The sequence below is a fragment of the Chrysemys picta genome, chromosome 11 (genome assembly GCF_011386835.1).
Source record: "Chrysemys picta bellii isolate R12L10 chromosome 11, ASM1138683v2, whole genome shotgun sequence".
NCBI lineage: Eukaryota > Metazoa > Chordata > Testudines > Emydidae > Chrysemys > Chrysemys picta.
Genome location: NC_088801.1, coordinates 58,506,564 through 58,524,743, shown reverse-complemented (window position 1 = coordinate 58,524,743; position 18,180 = coordinate 58,506,564). Strand labels below are relative to the sequence as shown.

General features: G+C 41.0%; 3 protein-coding genes across 5 annotated transcripts in view; 2 read left to right on the top strand and 1 right to left on the bottom strand.

Moving 5' to 3' along the window:
* C2CD6 (C2 calcium dependent domain containing 6) overlaps nt 1-8,360 on the top strand; it is a 61,006-nt gene extending 52,646 nt beyond the window's left edge. The window contains exon 17 of the mRNA XM_065561265.1: nt 7,856-8,360. Coding sequence (XP_065417337.1) covers nt 7,856-8,230 — 375 coding nt within the window. The 3' untranslated portion in view covers nt 8,231-8,360. The remainder of the gene's footprint in view (nt 1-7,855) is intronic.
* The window catches only part of LOC135974151 (serine/arginine repetitive matrix protein 2-like), a 994,828-nt gene that overhangs the window by 116,263 nt on the left and 860,385 nt on the right, over nt 1-18,180 (top strand). The window lies entirely within an intron of this gene.
* The window catches only part of STRADB (STE20 related adaptor beta), a 32,137-nt gene continuing 28,853 nt past the window's right edge, over nt 14,897-18,180 (bottom strand). For all 3 annotated transcript variants that reach the window (XM_005306245.5, XM_065560931.1, XM_065560932.1), the window contains exons 11-12: nt 17,524-17,566; nt 14,897-17,012 (exon numbers count right to left, since the gene is read on the bottom strand). In XM_005306245.5, coding sequence (XP_005306302.1) covers nt 16,860-17,012; nt 17,524-17,566 — 196 coding nt within the window. In that variant the 3' untranslated portion in view covers nt 14,897-16,859. The remainder of the gene's footprint in view (nt 17,013-17,523; nt 17,567-18,180) is intronic.

Genomic DNA, 18,180 nt, shown 5'->3' with positions numbered 1-18,180 from the left:
GCTGCTACTCTGAAATAAGTGAATAGGTGAAAGTTAGTATGGCTTTGTGAAAGGTAAAACTGGAGCTTGCCTTGTATAACTAAGAGGAGAACTTGGTCATTGTATCGGTTAGTTACCTTCTGTCTAGATCAATAGACAGTGAAACGTCTGGCTGAGAACAGAATGTAATCCACTGTATTAAAACAAATATTTGGATGTTTGTATGATATGTACTAGGTTATTACCACCAAGCCTATTTCAGACATTAGGGCCTACTCTCTCTTTCTGTTTCTATACATTTGTGTCATTTTTAACATGTCTTTTTTTATTACTGTTTTGTTACATTTATTATATCTATCAGGGTACTCACTACTGAAGAAGTGGTTGAAAGAAGTTGTTACTCACCTTGTGCAGTAATGATGGTTCTTTGAGAGATGTGTCCCTATGCGTGCTCCACTGTAGATATGTAAAATATCCATTAGCTTGTGGTGTGACTCAGTCACCTCTTGTAGTGGTATCTGTAAAGCTTCAGTCCTGGAACAGTTTGAAGTCATCTGCGATAGATGGTGGAGGGGGCATCACTGTCTCATCACTGTCATCATCTGGCGATAATGATGAGATGGCATCACTGTCTCATCTGGCGATAATGATGAGACATGGACTTGAGGGGTAACTTCCTCCTCAACTCCTCCTGTTCCTCCCTTGCCTTTTTAGGGGATTCAGAAGCACTTGCAGCAGCTGGAGGAGTGTGTTTCCTTGGTTTCTGGTAGGCCACACTAGAACTACGGGAGGCCTGTTGTCTTTGAGCCTGCGAGGGATCTCAGTATAGCCATTGCGAGGGTGGGAAGGAACCCTGTGGTTGGCACCATGGATGTCCAAACCAGGGAGGCTGTGGATCAAAAGGACGATATCACTGAGGTCCATAGTGAAATTGGGCACCATTTGGCAGGTGAGAAGAGCATTGGGAGACCACATCCTCTTTCTGAAAGTTCACTTTCTGACTTGGAAGACGAAAAGGGCGGTGCACAGCAAGAAGTCATCGGCGAGTCAAAGGCTCTGGGTGAACTTAGTATAAGGGCCCTGGTACTGAGCAGAGGAGAGCCAATGCAAGAGACACCGAAAGATCTGTTACGCACTGGAAGTCCGGCTGTGCCAAAGGTGTTGGTACTAGTAGTGGTTGTCGATGCTGAGAGGCCTGTACCGACGGGGACGGTGATGTGGACCTCATAGTATGGTCTGTTGGTGCCTGATGTACCACAGGTGGTAATGATGTCCGAACTGGTGGAGCCTTCCCCGGGGCAGATTTTCTGTCTTTCTCATACCCTGATGGTACTGGTGGTTCCTTATCTATGCCCACTGGGTCCTTGGGCAACCTGACATACTCTGAGTACTGGATTAAGATGACTTCGGTGCCATGGGTACCAATGATACTAATCGAGCTGGAGGTAGTTTTCAACTCAATGGGGACTTGCCATGGGACTCAAGGACCTTTTCTTAGAGGCTTTATGTGAGTAGCTTACGAGCGTCTTCTTGGGTTCACCTCCCTTGGAAGTAGAGAGTTGTGGTGAGGTCTCCCTGCCACAGCTGAGGTGGTTGAAGAGATGACTCCTTGCGTAGGAATTTGAGCCTCAGTTCTCTGTACTTTCTGGATCTGGGCTTCAGTTGTTGACACAAACCACACTTCTTCTTTGAGTGCTTGTTCACGTCCATTCCAATCAGGTGTGCGCACGTGCGTGTAAGGCAGCTGGAAACTTTTTCCCCTAGCAGCATCCGTCGGGTCGGCCTGGGCACCCCCTGGAGCCGCGCCTTCATGGCATTCAATATAGAGCCCTGCCGACCCACCACCCCCTCAGTTCCTTCTTACTGCTGGTGACGGCTAGCTGGAAGAACCTGTTGCTCTTGCTTTGCAAGCATGTTTGGACAGTGTCCACTCTTAGTGTTTGTGATGTTGCACTCCATATGTTTATGGAAATACGCTTATGAATGTAAATATAATGTAACTGGAATATGTTTTATGCAAAAGGTCTCTTGTAAGGTATCATTACAAAGCTTATAATCTACTAAGTGTGTTCATCCTATTTGTATGAAGGATCATTCTTGTATCTGAAGCTAGAAATATGAAGTATTACTCTGAAGTCCTATTGTAACTATGCAAAGTGTGGGCCATTAATGGTGGCTTAGAATCTTGATGGCTCCCATTAACTAGGGCAATTGTTGGGAAATAGCTCTGTTTACTTATAAGCCTTCCTGTATACCTGGGTGCCAGCCAGCGAGTAATGAAGTCTCACAAGATATGTGAACATGTCACATGATATTGGAATCCATCTTAAACCTGGTGCTTTTCCATTTAGAAGGAAGGGTGGGAACCCAGAGAGAGACAAAGGATTCCCATCTTGTGTCAAAGATATAAAAGGGGGGTGGAACAGAACAAAAGTGGCTGCACTCATGAGAAAACCCCTAGTTATCACCTGCGCTGGAACTAACAAGAATTGTACCAGGGGAAAAGATTGGGCCCAGACTAAGAAGGAGTCTAGTCTGTGAAAGAAGCTTATTGGAACATCTCTGAGGGTGAGATTTACCTGTATTCAGTTTCTTAAATGTATTAGGCTTAGACTTGCGTATTTTGTTTTATTTTGCTTGGTAACTTACTTTGTTCTGTCTGTTATTACTTGAAACCACTTAAATCCTACTTTTTATACGTAATAAAATCACTTTTGTTTATTAATTAACCCAGAGTAAGTGATTAATACCTGGGGGAGCAAACAGCTGTGCATATCTCTCTATCAGTGATATAGAGGATGGAGAATTTATGAGTTCACCCTATATAAGCTTTATACAGAGTAAAATAGGTTTATTTGGGGTTTGGATCCCATTGGGAGTTGGGTGTCTGGGTACTGGAAATAGGTAACTTGCTGAGCAGGTTTTGGTTAAAGTCTGCAGCTTCGGGGGCGTGGACCAGACCTGGGTCTGTGTTGCAGCAGACTATCATGTCTAGCTCAACAAGGCAGGGCTCTGGAGTCCCAAGCTGGCAGGGAAAAACAGGGTCAGAGGTAATTCCAGCACATCAGGTGACAGCCTCAAGGGGATCTCTGTGACTGAACTGTCACTGTGTTTATAGTTAGTTCTCAGTAGTTTATTAGTGTTAGTTTAGTATTAGTAGTTAGGTCATAACTTTCCGAGACCACTTGATAGGGAGACGTGTATCAGTTATGACAGACAACACCACAGCGATGTTCTGTGTCAACAAACAGGGGTGCACGTTCCTCTCCCCTGTGCCAGGAACACAGGCCAGGGGTGCACGTTCCTCTCCCCTCATGTTGTGGGACTTCTGCGTAAAGCACTCGATACATCTGCAAACACCGTACCTCCCTGGAGTACTTATATTGTTGTTGTTACTTGTTGGTACTTCCTGCAATACACATATAGTCTCTGTAATTTTATTCTTTCAAAGTGCTGCTGTTTTAGTTTTTTGACTGTCTATGCATTTCATAATTTTATTTCTCTCTTATGGTTACATTGATTTCTTTGAGGAGTGAGTTCTAAAATGCCTAATCTGTCCTGGCTGGAGTAATTATCATTATTACTGTTGTTATCATATTGTGCTTTGTACCACTTTAAATAATGAATAACAATCAAATAATAGTCTCCTCCTAGAATGTAACTTTAGCTTGTACTCACTTTAGTAATGCCAGTTTAAAAAACATTAGCTAAACACATAACTATAGACACTGTGCAGATGAAGGTTTCTTATTTTCAGATTGTATTTTTAGTTATATCTGTAAAATAACTTAACATTTGCATGAAAATAAATGCAGTTTTAGTTATGATACCAATAGCAATGATGGAGTCAAATGTTAGTGAGTCACATACATGATTGTGATTGGTAAACATAAATGCCAAAATAATTTAGAAAAATTAATTCCCTTTCTTAATAAAAGAGGGGAAAAAACCTTAATCACTTATGTCAAAATTATGTTTTAAGTGAAAAACAATTCACTAAAATAGAGGAGATAATGGCAGTAGCACAGTGTGTCTGTTAGAGAAAGTAAGCAGATTTTATTTATTTTTATTTATCTTTACTAAAGATATTGTACAAAGTATCAAATTTGTGTTTCTTATATCTGCCTTAAAGCTCCAGAACTGATACCTCAAGGCTTGGGAGTGGTAATGTCTTGCTGTATTATCTCTTGATTGTTCTAAATTTACATATAAACTTTAAACGTGGCTTTAATTGGCATTTGTATATATTTTTTTCTTTCTTTATATAACAATTAGATACTGTCAGCTAATTCCTAAGTTGTATCTGCAAAAACCCTAGAGTTTTCAGGTGCCTAAGTAGTCTCTGGAATCATGGTTAAAGTTTCCTCTACCCCTCCCCCGCATCTGAAATGGTGCCCCAGGTGAGCCAGGAAGGCCATGGGCTCTGGCAAGATGCAGCCCATGTGTGACAGTGCGAAGCCCGCTTTGAGCCACATGCGAGCATCGGGCACCACAAGTCACAGCAGGAGCGCAGAAGGTGGCAATACACCATATGCCATGCCACCCTGACTTCTGCACTGCTGCTGGCAGTGGCATTGCCTTCAGAGTTGGGTGCCCGGCCAGCACCCGCCAGTATCAGGCCACCCTGCCAGTGCTTAATTTGAGCCACGTCTGAGCTCTGGCATCCCTTTCAACGGGGCCCAGAGGTGATGGGGTGGGAGAAGCCCCTGGAGCCCGTAGGGGCCAGGATTGATGGGGGCGCTAAAATACAAGTTTGCCCAGGGTGCCATTTTCCCTAAGGCTGGCCCTGTCCTTCTACATCGAGAGAATAAAGCCGTTCCAAAAGTCCGTCCAGTTATTCATGGCAGTGGTGGACAGAATGAAAGGTCTTCCTGTTTCCTCTCAATGTATCTTGTCATGGATCACATCCTGCATCTGTGAGTGCTACAACCTGGCAGGTGTGCCTGCTCCCCTAATCACTGAGCTCAGGCCTCTTCAATGGCCTTCCAGGCACAGGTTCCCACCCAGGAAATCTGCAGAGCAGCGACGTGGTCCTCCATCCAAACTTTCACAACGCACTACGAGATCACCCAGCAGGCCAGCGTTGATGCGGCCTTTGGAAGAGCAGTGCTCCCATCAGTGGACGACTCTGACCCCCCTCCTGAATTTGGGCTTGTGAGTCACCTGATTGGAATGAACATGAACAAGCACTCAAAGAAGAAAAAACAGTTACCTTCTCATAACTGTTGTTCTTTGAGATGTGTTGTTCACGTCCATTCCAATACCCACCCTCCTACCCTGTCAGAGTAGCCGGCAAGAAGGAACTGAGGGGGTGGCAGGTTGGCAGGGCTCTGTATTGAACGCCATGAAGGTGCAACTCCAGGGGGCACCCAGGCCAACCTGACAGATGCTGCTAGGGAAAAATGTTTCCAGCTGCCACGCACACGCGCACACACTTGATTGGAATGGACATGAACATCACATGTCAAAGAACAACAACAAGAAGGTGAGTGTGACGGGTTGGATCACAGAAACCCCCTTGGGGCTGCCAACTAATGTGCCAAAACTACTACTGTCCCTGCTTTCCTGCCCTGGCAGCTTGGGACTTCAGTGCCCTGCCTGGTTTGAGCCAGACCCGCTAGCCTGCTGCAAACCCAGACCCAGGTCTGAACCACGTCCCCTAACATCTGTGGGCTTAATTGGAAGCAGCTTAAGAAGTGTTCCTGTCTCTAATACTCAGATGCCCAACTCCCAATGGGGTCCAAACCCCAAATAAATCCGTTTTACCCTGTATAAAGCTTATACAGGGTAAACTCATAAATTGTTCGCCCTCTATAACACTTATAGAGAGAGATGCACAGCTGTTTGTGCCCCCCCCCCCCCCCCGGTATTAATACATACTCTGGGTTAATTTAATTAATAAATAAAAAGTGATTTTATTAAATACAGAAAGTAGGATTTAAGTGGTTCCAAGTAATAGCAGACAGAACAAAGTGAATTACTAAGCAAAATAAAATAAAACATGCAAGTCTGTGCCTAATACAGTAAGAAAACTGAATACAGATAAAACTTCACCCTCAGAGGTGTTCCAGTAAGCTTCCTTTTACAGACTAGTCTCCTTCTAGTCTGGGTCCAGCAATCACTCACACCCCCCTGTGGTTACTGTCCTTTGTTCCAGTTTCTTTCAGGTATCCTTTGGGGTGGAGAGGGTATCTCTTGAGCCAGCTGTAGACAAAATGGAGGGGTCTCCCAAGGTTTTAAATAGACTTTCTCTTGTGGGTGGAGACTCCCTCCTCTCTCCTAGACAAAGTCCAGCTCCAAGATGGAGTTTTGGAGTCATATGGGCAAGTCACATGTCCATGCATGAGTCAGTTTTTACTGGCAGAAGCCATTGCCCACATGCTATCTTGAATGTCTCCAGGAAGACTTCTTATGTGGATTGGAGCCTTCCAAGATCCATTGTTCGTTAAGTGTTTCTTGATTGGGCACTTAATTTGCACATTCCTTTCTCAAGAAGCTGACCAAATGTTTTACTAAGGGTACTTAAAAATCAAGCAAGTACACAGCCAACATTCATAACTTCGAATACAAAAATGATACATGCATACAAATAGGATGAATAGATTCAGTAGATCATAACCTTTACAGAGATATGTTACATGGCATATGTAGCATAAAACATATTCCAGTTATGTCATATATACATTCACAAGCATATTTCCATAAAGTCTTAGGGGGTGCACCGTCACAGTGAGTAACCATTTTTTCTGTGGAATGCGTTTCTCTCCCCGGTAGCGAAAGCACTGAGAGTGTCCATCAGTCACTGGGATAAATTCCTTGCAACCGCGGCACTTCTTGAAGTCCAGGGAGCTGGGAATACCCCCCCACTCAGGGGGTTGACAAAAGAACCAAGTCCTTTTCTTTTTCTCCTTTTTTGGGGGCGGGGGGGCAGACGCACCTACAGTGGAGCGCCCATAGTGACACTACTCAAAGAAGAAGCATGCTGTGGATTTTGGGGCCATTTCATATCACTTACATTTTGAGAGCTTGATTTACACTTTTTGTGTTGGTTTTATCTCAGTTTGGATTTTGAAGCTGAGCTTATTTATCTGTTTATCAGGGTGTTTTGCAGTGTTGTCCAGAAAAATAATTTTACATTTCTAGTGTGTTTCACTTTTATTTCTCATCATTATAAAGATCCAGTGTCACTTTTTGTGAGAGATGGGTTGTTACTCATATTGTTTTGGCCAAATTCTAGTTTGTATAACTGCATCCCACACTCCTAGATTTCCCTGTAGTTTTAATGGATTATGATAGACAACACATCCTGTTTTAAACTACTGTGTAAGTGTTGCTGAGTTCTTTTAAACCATTTTTATTTTTCACCCCAGAGGTGGCTACACTGAAGTGGCGGGTGAAGGGATTACTGAGGTAATTGGCACAGCAGTTTGAGATCCATGAATAAAAAAGTGCACTCCTGCTCTACCCTCCACCACCCCGTCCATATATAAATATACACACACAGTGGCCATCATTATTCTAAGTTCTTCACAGGAAACTCATAAAATGCACATTGTAACCCAAATTCTGATTGAGGCACTACTGCAATACAAATTATTATTATGAATAATAATAATAATTGGATGAGCTTTGAGGATAAAATACTCTAGAAAGGGGACAAAGAGGGACATGGTTTATGGATAAGTGATGATCCAGTTACTGTGTTGATGGTTCAGAATGCTTTTATTTGTGTATAAACACCTTTGCTTTTTATTGGCAATATGAGATCATTTTTATTAAGTTATATCCCTTTAATGTTGGCTGATGTCTATACTATTTAAGTTTTAAAGGCTTGAATCAATTTGTTAATGAGATCTGTTTTTATCTTAATATTCAGAATTATGCAGATAAAAAAGAATTAGACATGGAAATGTTTAGGCATCTTGAAAAAGCAGTTGAAAGGGCTCTGTGTGATTTAGGAGAGGTTCCAGAAGTCAGCAGGTACCAGCCACTACATTCTGCAAGACCACACACTGCTCCAAGTATTTGTAGTCAAACTAAAGAGAGCTGCAGAGTACAGCCTGCAAGTTCTTACACAACTTTACTTGATCCTTCTGTTGTTGATGATCCAGGAAATGCTACCAGTTCAAAATTTGATATTCTAGACAGTCAAGAGCAGCAGGTGGAAATGACTTCTGAAAAGTGGGCAGCTGTTTGTAAGATTGTCCAAAGAATATTACATCAGAACTTGAGACCCCAAAAGGATGGCTAATGAACTCAACCACAGACTATTGATATGGCTAAGACGAGTGTCATGGGGAGGGTGATGTTTCATCATCATCTTCTAACTTTTTTCCCATTGTAATGATAAATAAATGTTCTCGCTGCATATTATTTGATTGTGTATATTCTGTTATTAACCTGTATTAAAGGTGCTGCTTCTTCAAATATCTGTCCCTCTGCGTGCTCCACCATAAGATGTGCACGTGCCCGTGCACTCTTGACTGAAGACTGTAAAGCAGTGTCCATAGGCCTGCACCTACACATACGAGAGTATATAGGGAGGCATGGACCTACCACCACTCAGTTCCTTTTCAACCGTCTGTGGTTTGATATGGAGCACTTGGTGTCTGCTGTTCTACAGCTTCCTGCCTTTTCTCACTGGCTATGAATTTTTCTTCCCAATATTTATTTATTTATATTTAATATCAGCATAGTTGTGCTTTCAAAGGGGATCCCCCTTCAGGACTTTTGGTTTAATACTTCAGCACGCTGGATTATACTGAAGACCCTGAGGTTTAAACCCAGCCAGATCTGCCAAAGGTCTTCTCCCTGTAGTGACAGGCATTTTAACGGTCTCTGGTGCCTAGAAGACAAGGTCTGCTCAGGGTTTAAAGGCAGCTCTAGAAAAGACAGAGAGGAGCTAAGTTGAAGTTCCTCTTAATGGAATGCTCCCTAGATCCAGCAGAGTCTGTTTCCTCTCCCCCAATCCTACACAACCCTCCCCCATACATTGACCTCAACGTTTCAAGCTGCCCTGGTGACAGCTGGAGCCCTGGCTGCAGCTTTGGGGGCTAACACTTCTAAGAAAAAGAAACTTCTCTCCCCTACTAGGGAAACAAAGAGAGGTAGGTCACCCCATAAATCTCATTGCCGGTAGACCTTGTGTCCCTTAAGGGGTACCACAGAGGGTCTGACTGAAATTGGTACCCAGGCACCTGTACCACATAAGTTGTGTGCAGAGAAGTCTTCCATTCACAGCGTGGCTCCTGCCTCAGTACCATATGCCATCTCTCAGCACATATGACACTCTGATACAGTCACCTTTCTACAGCTCCAAGGTCAGAGAAGCTGCCCCCTGGGCCTCTCTAGTACTACACGTGTCAACTCTTCGGCATCAATCCACATTCCTGGTTCTGGCATGGACTCAGGCTATGACCATAGACTATTCTAGACTTCTTTCACTTTCCAGAGTCTGATTTGGATGAACTGTCCCATTTACAATGACTCATTATGCACCTTCTTGTAAGAGTTTTGACAGCTTGGTCAAGAGCATTGAGCAACCTTTTCCCCCAGATCATCTGCTGTACAGTTCTACTATCCACCCCGCTTTTTGAGATGGACTATCCCACTTCTTGCCTGCCTGGAAGCACATCATCTCAGACAAATGGATGCTAGAGGTGGTCAACATGGGCTATTCCATCCACTTAACATTCTATCCCTCCCTTCCTGTTCCTCTGCAGGAACCTCTCTCACGACAAGTCTTAAAGCAGGAGGTCCAATCTCTCCTGCTCTTGGGGGTGATCAAGCTGGTTCCCACTGAGTTTGTCAGAAAGGGGGTCTATTCCAACTATTTCCTAGTCTCTAAAAGGGGTGGAGGATAGAGACCAATCCTCGATCTTAGATGTCTATGTCTTTTCACAGCACTTAAGGATGGTGATGCCAACCACCATAATTCCATCTCTAGATCCAGGGGACTGGTTCATCAGCCTTGACCTCCAGGATGCCTACTTTCATGTAGCTCTCCACCCCTCTTACATTTCATAATGGGCTCAGATCAATACCAGTACTTAGTCCTCTCCTTCAGGCTCTCCATGGCCCTGAGGATCTTCACAAAGCAGTAGCATCCCCCCTACATCAGTGAGGCATCACAGTATTCCCATACTTAGACAACTGGTTCCTCAAGGTTCGATCAGTCAGCAACCTCCAAGGCACTAGCCCTATTTCAGTCCCTGGTTATTTGTATCAGTCTGAAGAAGCCTACGCTGACTCCACTCAAGAGAACAAACTTGATCATAATCACTCTAGACTTCCTAATGACCAGAGCCTACCTGCCCAAGAAGAGAATCTCCACTATGTCCAGTCTAATCTCTGCACTACAGCACAGCCCTCAAACAACTGCAAGGATCTGCCTACAACTCCTACGCTCCATGTTCGTGTCCATGTTTGTGACACCTCACAGAAGACCACACCTCAGATGCCTTCAGATGTGGCTATGGGCTGTGTAGTCCCCAAACAGACCCATCTTGCATAAAACATATCTTAGTTATGCCTTATTTATATCATAACAATATTTCTCTGAAGAATATGGGGTGTAGCATCACAGGATGATGTCCAGTCAGTCCTCTTATCTATCAGGAAACCTACTACTTGCAAAACTGACTTGTAGAAGAGGAAACGTTGTCATTCCTTATGTTCTTGCCACAGAACATCTTTTCTTTTCCAGCCTCAGAAGTTCTGATGTCCAAGATCCTAGACTACCAGTTGGACTTAAAGACACAGGGTCTGTCAATGAGCTCAGCAGAGTACACTTAGCAACTGTTAAAGCCTTCCTCTCGCCTATTGAGAACTTCTGAGTTTTAGCCCATCCTACCACTATCAGATTCCTTGCTCCCCCATGGGACCTAAATTCAATTTTCAGTTCCTTAGGGAAACCCCTCTTTGAACAATTGGCTACCTGTTCTCTCTGCCACCTTTCTCTCATTCCTTATAACTATCACTTCACTAGATGGGTGGGCGAACTCAGTGTGCTCATGACAGACCCACCATTCACTACATTCTGCAGAGACAAGGTCACATTATGTCCCTATCCTTGTTTCCTCCTTAAGGTTTCTTCATAATACTGTATTAATCAGGAAATCCATCTACCAGAGTTCTATCCAAAGCCTCAGGTCAGAAGGGCTCTCAACTTCTACTTAGAACCAAGGCCTGTAGGACCTCTCCCATATTCTTTCTATCCTTTGCTGAAAGGATGAAAGGGCAGCTCATTTCCATGAAAAGATTATCGAAGTGGGTCTTAGGTTGCATCTTAACATGGTATGAGCCTGTAGGAATACAGCCTCCTCACAGAGTGAGAGTACAGTCCACAAGGGCTTAGTCAACATCTCTAGACCTTCTGAAAGATGTTCCATAGCAGAAATCTGCAGGACTGCAACTTGGTCCTTCCTCCATACATTTGACAAGCAGTACTCTATCGTACCTGCTTCCAGAGCTGATGCATTTGGTGATACAGTCCTCCAATCTGTCTTGGATTTTCCTCCTCAGCACCCACCTCCATTTGAGTTACTGCTCCATAGTCTCCTACAGTGGAGCACCCTTGGGACATATACTCATAAAAGGAGGAGAGGTTACTTACCTGTACAGTAACTTGAGTTCTTTGAGATGTTTTATCCCTATGGGTGCTCCACTGTTCCCCTCTGTATTCCTAGTATCAGTCAGGTGTACAGAATACCAAGTGTCTGTATTGCATTTCAGAAATATGTACATATAGAAAAGAAAAAGCTTGAGATCTTTTAATTTTAAATATTTGATGTCTGTATTTTCAAATGAATGTTTTACTGTGGTGATAACCAAGAGGGGAGTGGAGGCAGGGAGTATTTTCACAGCTTTGTCAAAGTTATTTCCTAGAGATTTGCTGCACTCTGGTCTTTGACAACCTTTTCCTCCTTCCTCAGTTATTTTGCCTTCTCCTATTTCTTTATTATTAGCAACTCTGCTTTTGCCCAACCACCTAAAACTTTGGGTATGAAATCCTGGCTCTATTGAAGTCAGTGGGGCCAGGACTTTTTTCCAGATGCTTTAGTTGTACTAGTGATCTCCAGCATCCCATTAAAAATAAAATGTCACAACTAAAATTTGGATGTACCAATATGGCATTTATTCAGGAACCTCCAGTGAAATGTGGATAGGTAATATATGTTTTAGCATCAGAACTATGTATGAATGAACAAACAAACAAACATAGGTAATGATTTTGGTACCCAAATTTGTGCCTTTCAAATTGTTAAAAAGAACAGGTTGCAAACAGAATTATGTTGTTGAATACCTGTTCATTTAACTATATTAGCTTTCTGAGCATTTAGCTCTTGAACGTGGTCAAGCCATCATTAATTCAGTTGGTTTATTGGTAAATTGGATCAAAACTTGGAAAATTATTAGAGACACATGAAAACCCTGTAGAACCCTATCCCTAAGACTTCAAGTGAGTTACTCAAGTATTGAAAACATTTTGGTTTTCAAGGTGATGTGACATCACATAGGAATCACATTTTTATTTTGTGACAGGCAATATGTATAGTAGGATATAGTAGATCTACTGATGAGTATCCTTTCCTCTCTCACCCCAATATTCTGGATAGATTGAATTATGGTGTCAGCTGAGTGAAATATGTGAGTGGTGATTATACAAACAGGATGTTCTATGTTGCAACTATATTTATCCATTTATCCATCCTTTTCTAAATCCTGAGCTGAAATCCGTCACTTCAAATAACTTAGTTTCACAATACAGCTGTTGTTGTGTGTCCGTCTGAGATCTGTCTCACTATGGATAGGCATAGTGTGTGCGTTTTGTTTGAATTTGCATTTGTTCTCATTCTTATTCACAAAGGATCAGAAGTAGTTGGGCATCTGTCAACCAGACAGTTTACGGAGCTAGACTTCAGCTGTTTTTTGGAAGGTTAGTTAGCCAAGCTAATGTATTGTATTGTAGTAGTGCTGTTTAGTACTGTAGTAGTTCAGAAAATGTGTATGAGGAGGTATAAACCTTATTTGATTTATTTTATTGCTGGATTTGTAACTGTTGAAGGATTTTTGATATTCCAGAGAAATATGGAGTCACCTTAATTGAGATCTTCAAAAAGGCCACTTGATAGCTTAAAAGCAGCTATTGGAAGAGGAAGAGCAGCCTTAGTACTAGATTTTTTGTTTCCACCCCTCTCCAGTAGCATCAGATGGAAGAGTATGCCATCTTTTGGGGGTGTTGTTATACTGAGAATTTTTATAGTTTGTATAGCTGTGTATTTTGTAGTGGAGAATGATAATACCCAAGAACAGTGGTAGAAGCGATTCAAAGGCTTCTGAATGCTTTCTCCCCACCATCAAGAGTGCTGTGTTGTTTTTATTTAATTACTCTTTGGAAGTAGTCTTCCTTCTGGGTGGAAGTACTTATCGATGGTAGTGCCCTCAATTTAATTGGCTACAACCTAATAAATAGAACTTGTGACCTCAGATTAACTTTAATACTCCAAATTATTTTTTGTTGTAAATTGTTATTCATTCCTGTGATCTGTCCTCTGTAATAACGGTTTAACAGCTTTGTGCATAAAAACCTGTTTTTCTATAGTATATTTGTCTGAGACGGTTCCTACTGTGATACCTTGATATTTTAGTTCCTGACATTTTCTGTTTGAGTGTTGATTGCTAGTATAAAAAGGGGTTGCAATAGCAGCTTTACCTTGTTCCTCTGTGTAAATTAAGTGGGAGTACAAACTGTTTCTTCCTGCAGAATGGAGTAGAACCGAATCACCTTAATCTAGTTAATGTATTTATCCAGGAAGCCCTTGTGTCCAATATTACAAACACTTGTAAGGACTTTTTACAAACTGTCTGTACTGGGCAATCTTGATTATCATTTCAAAAGTTTTTTTTTTTTTCCTCTTAATTAATTGGCCTCTCAGAGTTGGTAAGACAACTCCCACCTGTTTATGCTCTCTGTATGTGTGTATATATATCTCCTCAATATATGTTCCATTCTATATGCATCCGAAGAAGTGGGCTGTAGTCCACGAAAGCTTATGCTCTAATAAATTTGTTAGTCTCTAAGGTGCCACAAGTACTCCTGTTCTTCTTTTTGCGGATACAGACTAACACGGCTGCTACTCTGAAACCTGTAAGGACTTTGTGAGCATATAGAACTTTTATCTGCCCAAAAGGGTCCTTGTGAGGTGTCTCCAGTTAGACACCCAAAGTCACTATTCAACCTTGAAAATTTAGGCCCAAAAATGTGGAATTAAAAGAACTCATCAAATGTCTGGAACTTTCACTTGTTTGCCTCTAGTCCCTTCATTTACTACCTAAATAATTGATGTAGGCAAACTAAACAAACAAATGGTCTGCAGGCAAGTATTGAGTGGGCTTTATTCTGCTTTTAAGCATTCATGACAGTTTGGAATAGGGAAAGAATACAATTCGGCAGCCAGTAATTTCAAATATTTAGTAAAGATGTATCTAGGATTTCTTTAAACACCAGTTGTATAGGAAGGCTTGTTCAATCAGAACAACAGGAGTGGGCTCAGGCTGCCAGAATATACCAAAGTTTTACTTCCTTGATTTCTGTTACCAAAGTCTGGTAGTTGGAACATGGAAAATGATATGATTATACACTTTTGCTATTATAGTACTTAACCAAAATAGTCTGTCAATGTATTTAAGTGATATTTCCCACTTAACATTATCATTTAGATACCAAAATTGAGATAACCAAAATGCATTCAGTCCTTCCTTCCCCCCCAGGTCACGGTGTTGTGATGAAATAGTACTTCTAATACTTTATAAGAATAATTAGGTGGACAGACTCATGTTTTTCCATGGCTTTGGTTTTAGAAATACGAAGCAAATAAATTATTGGTACTCAATTTTAACATTTTTTGAATAAAGATTTTTCATTTTGAAGGTTATAGAAGTTATTTTATTCAGTAACTTTCTTAGATATTTTAATTACTCATTTGCCACATACAGAAACTGAAATAGCAAGTAACACCTTTGTAGCAATTAGGATGCATAACTCAGTTTAGGCCTGTAATTATGGACAACATTTGATTCCAGTTAATGATGCATGGTACTATTTCTCCAATGGAAGACTTAAACAGGTTAGCATAGTATAGTTTGTCAAATATTTAAATAGCTGCAGTAATTTCAGTTGTTCCTTGTTTTCTAAAATAACATTATCAGTCAGTTACTTCATTAAGAGGTATGTAATTGAAGTACAGATGTTTTTAATACATAAATCTGTGCACCTATTTTGAAATGTTACAATTTAGTTAGGTTTGACCTATATTTTACAAGTATTGTACTAGTATTTACAAATGATCTATGTAAATGATATACCACAATTAAAAATAAAGCCCTCAAAACCAGAGAGAAAGATTTTTGACTAATAGGATAAGCCCATTCTCTTATTACACTTCAACATGTTCACTTGATGGCTAAGACCATAAGTTAAAATTATATACTTTTTTATTTTAGTCAGGAAGCAGGTTTAATAGTCTTGTATTTCTGGGATTAAAAACTTTGCTAAACCATGACTTAAAGGTAAGTTGGTGGTTGTTTTTTTTTAAAATGGTCTTGCTTATTTCTGTTCTGCATACAGTGGTCTATTTTGAATGTGCATACTAATGGGTGATGTAGTCTTCAAAAATTGTCTCTCCCACCCTACCATGTCTTAAAATAATCCAAAACACTGAGATCTTCTTCAGACGCTGGCAAATGGATGTTGTATCTTCTCTTCTGCCAGGACTGAATCTGTCCTGTGTGTTAAACTGGAAGACCCAAATTTGAAAGAGGCTCAGGGTTACTAGGTCATAGCCAGCAATAACAGTGGTACACAACAATGGCCCCGGCACGCCTGAGCTTGTGCTTCTGCAATGTGGTAGAACAGCAAGTTCTTTAAAGAAAATTTGCACAGTTCGGGTGAAAGGATTTATAAGCTCTTAGTACTACATTATAAGTAACTTACTTTTACCTAGTTATATATTCTTTAGTTATTAACATACACTAAAGGGACATTTCAGAAGCACCAACCCTGCATTACCCTGCATTATGATAACTCCTTTGGTAACTGGAAGTGTGATGCAATAAAGCAGAGAGTGAGGTATCCAAAGTACAATTCTGTATTTAGGCAGATGCTATTAAGGCTATTGCTACTCTGGAAGAGTGAATGTTAGTTGCAAAATGTATAGACTTCTCTAGACAACAGTATTAAGCTGCCCAAATGACTCTGGCTGGTTATATAAAACCTAGAGGATAGAGTCTTAAAATGTAAGATATCTATCATGTGTCAATGGAACAAAAAGCAGTTCAGGTGAGGAGAGGCATGAGCTCTGGCATTTGCACATATAGAAAAAGATTTAATAAAATCATTTATAAAGGCCAAAAATGCCTTTGAGGGCAATGCAGTAAAAGAGCTGGTACCACAATACTGGGGTTAACAGTCCAGTTGAAGGCCACAGAGAGGCTCGATATGAACCTGAACGTAGTGATACAGTAATTGGAAATTCAGGATTGCATTTGATTGCAGTATTCTTCAAGTAGAAGTTCTATGAATAAGTACAATACCAGATAAGGCTATAGAAGGAGCCTTCTGCCAAGGGATTAAGTCCAAAGGGGTGGGAAGAAGAGAAGGATAAAAAGCATCAATATTCTTAAGATTAACTTTTTCCCTGGGGTTAGGAAAGTGAGGCCTACTGCATTTTTACAGTGCCAGCTTTAAATCATGTACACACCACAGATGTTCAAGTATAGCTCTTGTATTTGTATTTAAACCAATACAGAGAAAAGCAGCAAGTAGAAATCACATTTTCCTTCTTTGAAGCATGGGGGAGGTATGATGGTTTGTCATTGTTTTAAAAGTCCCACTCTATGTCTCTTTCATTTGGGTAAAAACACGCAAACTCAGGCCTGCTTGCTCTTGAGGGCAGTGGCAAGAATTGTGGTCTATTGTGTTGGATAGGAGGTGGCAACAGTGAAAGTAAGGAACTCCTTGTTTGTTCTTTTACCTGAAGGAAAAAAACAAACCGGATAAAATAGTGCTGTACATACAAGTCCACTGAAACACTGTGTACATCTTTACTAAAAGTGCATGAAAGGGTATAGCAGCAGCCTTGTGTGCTATAATGCTGGAGAAGGCAGAGTTTGAGACTAGCTTCGTCACTCCAGAGTAGATTGACCACAAATGTTTGTAAGTTTGTAGTCAAGTTAAATGATTAGCTTGACTTAAAATGTGGTTTTTCAACCAAAATATCTCAATGGTTAAGCTCACTTCAATAAATTTTAATCCTTTAAATAAGCTTTCAAATTTCATTTAACAGAGGACATGATTGCTGTGTTATGCGTTGCACAAGATTCTAGATGATATGACATTTTGTAAAAGAGCTGTCTGCAGCATCCTGGCTGTTAGAGCGTGATTTTACTTTACAACTGCTTTTACTTTACCCAACTTTTTAATATTTTGCCATTTACTTAGGCTGCAGTTAACTCTTCTCAACAGTAAGAATTTAGTACACTCACCTGTTTGAAGAAAGTGTGTGACAGCAAACTGCTTGCTGATGGCCTGGATCATAAAATGGAAAACACAAGATTATGTTTTGAAAGTAAGGGTTGGTGTTGGTGTTTGTGGAAGATGCCAGATTGGCCATGCACTCTAGGCCCTAGGGTTATTTGTCCACTGAACAAGTGCAGCCTGAATAGAGGCAGCACAAGCTTCCTTCATTCTGTGCCTCAACTTTACTGTGAGGGCATTACTAGAGGCAGTGAGTTCATTGATCCAGTACATTCAATTCTCAGCCTCCATAGTAGCCATAAAGTGTTAGAGGGATAAATCATCCTGTTGAAATCTAGCAGAATTTAACAGTTTAAACTAGTTTCTGGAACTAGCCCTTCCTGCGTCTCCTTGCCAAACTGTGGTTTTTCAAACATATTTTTAGAAACAAGCAATCTATTATCCAAGAAAGCTTCAAAATCAGTGATGAAATAGGATTTTAAAAGCATGTCGAAGATCATTCTTCAGACCAAGACAATGTTGGCCTGGCACTTTGATAATTTAGTGTTGTGAAAAGAAACCGACGCACTTCATCTTAACATTGAATTTGTCAGTTGTATACGACTTAGTAGATTCCAAGTTCACCTTAGATTATGCTGTATCTTATGTTAAAGTGACAGTGAATA